Source organism: Fukomys damarensis, unplaced genomic scaffold, assembly GCF_012274545.1.
Source record: "Fukomys damarensis isolate Sample0158 unplaced genomic scaffold, DMR_v1.0_HiC HiC_scaffold_37, whole genome shotgun sequence".
NCBI classification, from domain to species: Eukaryota; Metazoa; Chordata; class Mammalia; order Rodentia; family Bathyergidae; genus Fukomys; species Fukomys damarensis.
In genome coordinates this window covers 7,375,789-7,383,598 of record NW_022900949.1, presented here as the reverse complement: position 1 = coordinate 7,383,598, position 7,810 = coordinate 7,375,789, and the positions used below count along the sequence as shown (strand labels likewise).

General features: G+C 58.2%; 1 protein-coding gene across 1 annotated transcript in view; it reads right to left on the bottom strand.

The window, feature by feature from the left end:
• Positions 1-7,809, bottom strand: part of Khsrp (KH-type splicing regulatory protein) — a gene marked incomplete at its 5' end in the record, with an annotated part of 12,074 nt that extends 4,265 nt beyond the window's left edge. Inside the window, 17 exons of the mRNA XM_019209068.1 lie at positions 2-28; positions 125-213; positions 569-678; positions 760-920; positions 1,004-1,148; positions 1,253-1,353; positions 1,948-2,050; positions 2,134-2,232; positions 2,433-2,531; positions 2,654-2,828; positions 3,062-3,119; positions 3,997-4,068; positions 4,269-4,318; positions 5,042-5,081; positions 5,449-5,487; positions 6,036-6,132; positions 7,765-7,809. Of these exons, the coding sequence (XP_019064613.1) occupies positions 2-28; positions 125-213; positions 569-678; positions 760-920; positions 1,004-1,148; positions 1,253-1,353; positions 1,948-2,050; positions 2,134-2,232; positions 2,433-2,531; positions 2,654-2,828; positions 3,062-3,119; positions 3,997-4,068; positions 4,269-4,318; positions 5,042-5,081; positions 5,449-5,487; positions 6,036-6,132; positions 7,765-7,809 (1,510 nt within the window). The remainder of the gene's footprint in view (position 1; positions 29-124; positions 214-568; positions 679-759; positions 921-1,003; positions 1,149-1,252; positions 1,354-1,947; positions 2,051-2,133; positions 2,233-2,432; positions 2,532-2,653; positions 2,829-3,061; positions 3,120-3,996; positions 4,069-4,268; positions 4,319-5,041; positions 5,082-5,448; positions 5,488-6,035; positions 6,133-7,764) is intronic.
• Position 7,810: the final 1 nt, after the last annotated feature.

Genomic DNA, 7,810 nt, shown 5'->3' with positions numbered 1-7,810 from the left:
GGGTCCGCGGCTGCGGCGGCGGCTTTATCTACGGGGAAAGCTGACCTCTGAGAGGAGGGAGGGGACCCGCGAGGCACCCGCGAGTCACCCGGGGAACACTAGCCCCACGCTGCAGGTCACTTACTCGGGTCATGAGGAGCGGGTGGCTGCCACTGGGGATAGGTGTTGCCCCAGCCCTGAGGCGGGTACTGATGAGGAGGGGGTCCGCCGGCACTGGGGACAAGGAGAGGACCTGGGTGGGGTGTGACGGCTCTGGCCAGAGGGCAGGGATGGCTGTGGGCTGGCAGGGGCCAGGAGCCCAGACCCCCAAGCTCAACAGGGCAGTTGGAAAGACTGTTGGCTCAAGGACAAGAAAAGTTAGCGCAGAGCGACACCTCAGCAAGAATGGTGTGCAGGACGGAGATCAGGAGATCCAGGCCGAGCGCGGAACTTCCTGGAACCCCGCTCCGGCAGTGCTTCTGGCTCATGGGAGACTACGGAGCCCGAGATGCAAAGGGCCTGTCCTCCCTTTTCCAGACAGGACGGTGACCCCAGGCCCCAAACCCCAGGAAGCAAGAGGAATACTCACTGGGGGGGAGCCCCTGGAGGCCCCTGATTGAAAGGCCCCGGGTTGAAGGGCCCCATGGGACCGGCAGGGCCTGGGCCCCCTGGGCCTGGTCCGACGGGGCACAGGGGACCCTGGAGGTGAGGAGAAGAGGCGGTTAAGTGTGGGAAGGCAGTGGCACGGCCCAGGCTTGCAGAGAGCCTCCAAGAGCCCACCTCGATCTTCTCCTCGATGAGCTGCTTGGCGTGGTCAATCTGTTGGGGTGAGCCGCGGATGATGAACAGTTTGAAGTTGGGGTCCCCGTTGGGGGGCAGCTGCCGGGAGATCTCTACAAAGGCGCCTGTCTGCTGGTTTATGGCTTTCACATTTTCACCCCCTGTGGAGAGACAAGGCCAGTGAAGGGCAGGCGTGTGGGGTGGGGCAGAGGCTGCTTCCCCAGGGAGGACGGGACCGACTCACCTCGGCCGATGACCAGTCCGCACTTGTGGGTGGGGATGGAGAAGGTCATCTCCCCGCCGGGGGGGCCCCAGCTGCCTTGGCCCCGGCCCCGGCCCCTGCCTCCTGGGGGCATGCCGGGACCTCCTGGAGGGCCTGGGGGACCACTCTGCCAGACAGGGACGAAGAGGACAAGTCGGCGCCCCGGTTGGCCCCAGCCTCTGCCAGCCTCCTCCCAGCCCACAGCAGCCCGCTCAGGCCTCGACCTCCTACCCTGAGGCTCTGCAGGAGGTCGTTGATAATCCGCGCAGCATGCTCACACCGGTCTGGGGGGCCCATGATGTGAGCGATCTTCTCGGGTCCTGTCCCATCATCTGAGGCAGCACCAAGAGAGCAGAGACCGATTGAAGAAAGGCAAAACTCCAAACCCTGAGACTTCTACAACCCTGGGCCACACTAGCGCCTGCAAGGTCCAGAGCAAGGTGCTGCTCCGGGATGCTGCTCCCTGTGGGGCTGGGAGGGGTGGCCCAGCGAGGGTGGCAGCGGAGATTCCCCTGCCTTGGCACCCCCAGGGCAAACTGAGCAACTCCCCAGAACAGACTTCTGAGAAACTGACACGTGGTCAGAGGCGTCCCGAGGGTCGGCCAGGGCCTAGGCGGGGTCAGGCAGCCTGACCCCACCGCCAGGTCTCTGGGTTGCCCTGTGACGCTGAGCCGTTCAGTGGGGAGAGGGAGACGTTCGTTCCCAGTGGACCTGGAAAGACCACACATGGCCACCTCGCACGTGGCTGCCCCGGGGGCTCCTACCTGCCCACCGGCCTCATCAGCTCAGCTCTCGGCCAGTCAAGGAGGCAGCTGGCAGGTGCGGGGTGGGCACAAGCTGTGACGGTGCCCCGGCCTGCTGACCCACGGCGAGAGGGGCCCACCCCACCCGCCTGTGCTGACCGATACCTCAGGCTCAGCCCTGACCTTGCTTAAACTGAATCCGCACCCCAGCATCATTCTGGATCTTCTTGATCATTTCACCGCTCCGGCCAATGACCACTCCGACAGAATGTCTCGGCACCGGGACCTGCGGAGGGCGGGGTGCACAGGGCTCAGCCAGTTCCACCTCCCACTGGCCCACCTCCCCTCCCGCTGCAGACCAGGACTGACATCGATGCCCCCGCCAATCCGAGATCCGTACTCATTCCGGTCCCCAAAGCCGCCCTGGTCACGTTCACGGAGGATGTCCATCACCATCTCACAGGCTTGCTGCAAACACACAGGCGCAGTCAGTACGGCCCTGCCCAGGGCCCACCCTGCCAGGAGCCCACGGCACCCCCCAGTGCTCTATCATTGTTAGGTAAGGATACGGACATGGCAGGGAGGCAGCCCCCTCCTCCGAACGGTGCTTGGAAAGCCCCTCCCACTCTGTGGCTATGCTCAGGGCCACCCAGCTCCTGGGCGCCCACCTGAACTTTGTAAGGGTCCCCGATGATCCGCAGGGGCTTGTCCACATTTGTGTTCTGGGATCCATCCTGAATTAGGATCATCTTCACCCCGGCGCGTTCCTAGACAACCGAAGGTAGCCGCCAGTGCCCAGGCTCTCAAGGGACTCTTTGGAGCTGGGGGTGGGCGGATGGTAGCTGTACTGATACGTGGAGCTCAGCCATGCCCTTGGCGCCCCCCTCACCTGCAGCTGCTTAATCGTCTCCCCGCCTTTGCCGATGACCAGGCCGGCCTTGCCTGCAGGGATCATAATCTCCTGCACAGTGCCGTTCTGACCCCCATTGGCACTGTCGTGGAACTGGCCTGGGGGCCCCCCACGCCCTCGCGACACAATGTCGTCCAGCATCATCTTTGCTTTCCTGGGAAGGGGAAGAATAGCACTGGTCTGGTGCCACCCAGCACAAATGGGAGGTTTCACCCCAGATCCAGGGAGGAGGGCCAGACACTGGGGCCAGGGCTTTCCCAGACCCGAGAGTCCCTGGGAATCCACCTGCCTCTCGGGAGGGACAGGAGTGCGGGACGTGCGTGGGACGTGGGAAGGAGAGGACACTGCTCGCTCCCCTCCTCACAGCGAGGCCCACTGGGGACTTACTGGACGGACTCTGGGGCTCCTGTCAGGGACACACTACGCTCGGGCAGGCCACCGCTGTCTAGAGAGAAGAGGAGACAGGGTCAGGGCCCGCCCAGGCCCACGACGCAGGGCTCCGAGAGGCACAGAAAGGAAGTTCCAGGACCCACAGCCACTCTTCGTCCATCATCCCCGGGGGGCCAGGAAGGTGCTTGACTTCTTGAGTCAGGAAGTTTCCAGTTCAGCTGGGTGCGGTAGTGCACGCCAATATGTCCACACTTGAGAGGCTGAGGCAGGAGGATCACTGTGCATTCGAGGCCTGCCTGAACTACATAGCAAGACTCTGCCTCAAAAATACCCAAAAAGCTTCAAGTCCATCACGGGGGAAAAAGACGAGGTGAGGGAAAGCAGGCTCTAGGTCTGGAACCATAGCACCCCCACTCCACTGAGGCTCCCCGGGCCAAACAGCCGGTGCACGGCATGTGTCTGAGAGTCCTCACAAAAGTGCAATGCAGGTGCTCTACAACTCAGGAGCAGGCAGGCTTGTCCGACACCAGCAGCATGGCCAAGATGGGACTGAAACCCAGGCCTGACCTCAAGGAGATTAATCCATCCCAGCCACCTCACCTAGTTCTCCTTTTGGGTATTTCATTTCACGGACAACTTACAAGGCAGCTCAGAGGATGCCGCCTAGAAGGAGGCACTTTGAGTTTGGTTATATTCCTTCCACCTCACTGCACCACCCCCCGAATCAAACAGAAGCCACTCATAGTTACTACACCTCATGGTGCTACACTAGTTTCAATTCTGCACTGAGCCTGGTACATAGCAGCCAATAAAGGAGCCAATCTGACTTCTACTACAGAGTCCCCAAAATGTTAAACGCTTAAAGAAAGATACAAAGAGCCCGAGCCTGCCCTACCCCCACCCTGACGGAAAGCTGGCTCTCCCATGCATACCTGGAGAGATCTGTACTTTACAACCTGAGTCCTGCTGGATTTTGTTAATTTGTTCACCGCCTCTACCAATGACTGGATGGAGAAAAAAGGAGAAAAACAGATTAGCTGAGGCTGGGGTGGAGGTTTCAGGGCAGCTCCTCTGAGGGATGGGGAAAGCCCACAAGTCATTCCCAGAGCGCCCCTGCCCTCATGATCATTGAGAGAACACCACAGCCCCTCAGCCAGGGGTTCTAGGACACCACCTCTCTCTCACCACAGAAACCCACACTCACTCAGGCCAACCATGCCGTCGGGGACCCTGTACTCTTCTGTCATTGAAGTCCTGTGGAGACACTGAAAGTCAGCTTCCGCCTGAAAGGGTCTTCTGGAGAAGATGCCCTGCCAGAAGCCACAGTACTGCCCCTCCAGGCTGCAAGCCCTGCTTCCCACAAGCTGGAGACCAAGGCTCCACAGGTCTAAGCAGACTTGAATGAGACGGCGGCCACACAGCTTCTCAAGGACTCAGTGGCACCATCTGTGCCAAAAGGCTCGGTCTAGGGCAGCAGCCTGGGTCATCCCTCATCTCAAAGGGACAGGAACAGCTAGGAGCTCTTACAGCAAACTGACAATCATTTTATATTTCAATAAGGGATTGGTTAGGTATCCTGTTCGTTTCATTTTTGCAGTAAACATTTTACTATATTTTATAAAACCACCAGCCTGTTGAATAAAGAAGAAAAACTATGGTCCTTTCCAAACAACCCATGTCAGGATCACCCACATCTACCTGAGGCGGCCAGAAGGCTCTGCAACATTCAGTGGACCAAGCATATGCAGAGACCAGAATCTGCATTTGAGCGTCCCCTGCCCAGAAGAGGGAGTGATGGGCCAGGGACCCCCTACCATCACGGCCACCACAAGCCCATCCCTGAGCTTATGCCGAGCAGAACAGAGCGGGAATATGGCTCCACAACCCCCTTCTGCTGGCACAGCAAAAGCCCCAAAACAGCATGCCCCAGACAGCCCATCAGGCAGAGACAGAGGCGTGCTCCATGCCACAACTCACCGTGGTGGAGGGTGGATGGGTCCAAGCTGAGAGCTGACTGCTGTGGAGAGAAATCCCCCAAGGAAAGTGGGCTAGGCTCCTCTTTGGAAACACACACGCCTGTCCCAGGGTACCCCTGCCCACGCGGCAACTGGCACTTATCTCGGCAGTTTGCACTGGCTCCTACACCCCATGGGCACTGCAGCCCCTTCTCACCAAAGCACTTCTGACCAGGCCATCCCACACACAGCTTTCAGCCCCAATCTCAGCGGGCCCTGGGATCCCTACTAAACTCGTGGGTCCTGGAACGTGAACTCTGTAAGCCTCGATCAGGGAGTGGTGCTGTGTGCTCAGTGCTTCCTGCTCCCGACTCCCCACACCCTTTGGCCCGTGAAGTCGCCTGTGCCCATGTCACCCAGTGAACTCACAGTCTCCCTGGGAAGCCAGCTTCTTGCTCTCTGGCTGATCTGTAGAAGAAAGGGTGTCAGCTGCTGCACCCACCCACCCAACACTGGCAGCCCCTCTCAGGGCAGACAACTCCCTTCCCTGCGGAAGAGCTCAGACAGAGCTGAAGAGGACCTCAGCCATGCCACTGGGACCTTTCTAACAAGTAGACAATGACAGTGGCCCTGAATTCCTGCAGTTTAGGACCAGGCTTGCTTGGGGGCCAGACGGCTTCACAGAGGTAGAACCGGTCACTGGTGGTCCCTTAGGTAATGCTGCACGTCCTAGGGTTGGCCCAACTCTGTGGAGGCTTCGAGGCTCCCAGCCTCCTGCCAGAAAGGAATGATCTCGGGAACTTACAACTTAGCCCCAGTCACAACCAACCTGCCTTTCTCTCAGTCACCTGACACCTCAAAGTGGCAGACAAAAAGAATGAACAAAGCTAGGATCACTGAGGTTTTAGGAGACCGTGCAGCAGCCCGCATTCTGAACACCAATCTAACAAATGAAGTGCTGCTCCTGCCCCAGCCACCTCCCAAACAAACACACACAAACAGCCCCTGGGAGTTACCTCCATCTTCCAACTGTCTCTTTTGGCCCCCAAAACCAAAATCAGGAGTGCTGTTATTCACGGTTGTGGCAGCATCGCCTCCAATTTTGGCTGCGATCTGGAAGTCGGTAGGAAGCACAAAAAAATTACCACTCCAAACCCAGCACCTCACACTGGCTGGCTGAGAGGGGCCGTTCCCTCACTTGGGAAAGAAAGAAAGCACCTGCTGGTGTGAAGTCACCCTGGAAGGAGATTTCAGAAGGCCTCCAAGTTCTCTAAAAACTCTCAACTCTTCTTTTTCCCTTCCTTGGTGGGATCAGTGCCTTAACTGTAGCCACCAGACTATAACTGTAATCCACACTGACTCTTTCTGAGGGACCAAAAAACAGCAGCAGTGATTTGAGGGAGGTTCCTGGGGTCACCCCCAAGAGCAGGACCTCATGCAGGTGCCCTGTTGCAAGCAGAGAGCTGGAATGTGTGACTTCAGCTCAGTTCTAAGCGTCAACTACAAGTACGACTTCCCTTCACCTCCTTCACCTTCCGAAGTCTTCACGAAAGTGTACGGAACAAATTGCAGGATGCATTTTGCATCGCGGGAACTGAGATTTTTGTGTGACCAAAAGGACACCCCACCCACCCACCGCCGAGACAGGGTCTCATTCTGTAGCTCAGGCTGGCCTTGAACCTACTATGTAGCCAAGGCTGGCCTCAAACTCAAAGTGACCCTCCTGACTCAGCCTTCCTAGCGCTGGGGTAACAATTTTACAGGCACGGGCCACCTGCCTGGCTCAAAGATCTTTCTGGAACACGTTACACTTTAGATACACGAAGAGTTAACTTTCAAATAAATTGCCATCCAGTAAACAAAGGTAAGACCACAGCCTGTGATCCAAACCTTTAGTCAGGAGCTGTCTTTCCAACGCTCTCAATACATTTTAAAAAATACTCACCTTGAGCCAAAGCTCTTAGGATGCTCATACAAGGCTGTATGTCACCCCAACCAACACTACCAACTTCCTCGGTTAAAAGCTGTCTCAGAATCGAGGCGTTTTGAGGAGCAACCCAATCCAATGCACGTTACAACCAACCTACTGCGGAGGAGAGGTAGCCAGAGACCACACCTGGGGAAGCCGCTGGAGACTAACGGATCCTCCCACCTTGGGAGGAGCCAGTCCTCAGCCCCAAGCCATTGGGACAACCTCAAGAGTTCTGAGCTCCACAGCCTGTCGGCTTCCTGAAAGGGCGGCGAGGCCTTGCAGTTCTAAGCGCCCCCCCGCATCCAGGCAGGGGGCAGGCTGTGAGTGAGGGTAGGGATCCCAGCATTTGATGCGTCCGGTTGCCATCAGGCCTAAAAACACCGCGGTGGAACCCTCTCCGTTTTCGCAAAACCATCGACGTCCCAATCCTTAGGCCCTCCTTCCCCATTCTGCCCAAAGGATCAGCCACTGTGGCCGCGAAAAGGATCCCCCTCAACACTTTCCAAACAAGAGGCGGGACTGCCCTCACCAAGTCCCTTCCTCCGAGCAGGACAGAAGTGGGGCTGGGGTCAAACTCGACCTTTCGCCCTGATGTGGAACGAGCAGGGGCGCAAAGCAAAAGCCCTTCGCTCGGAAAGGAGCGCCCTTTGCTTCCAGGGAACGGGAGCATGCACGCCCTCCCGAGTATAAAGGGAAATTCAGAGTGGGCGCCAGAACTCCGGGCCCCTCTACGTTCAGGGGCTGCTCTCGGTGACCCCCCAATAGGCCCCTACCTCCTGCAAGGGGGTCACCCGCGAGGAACCTGCGGGACGGCCAGGA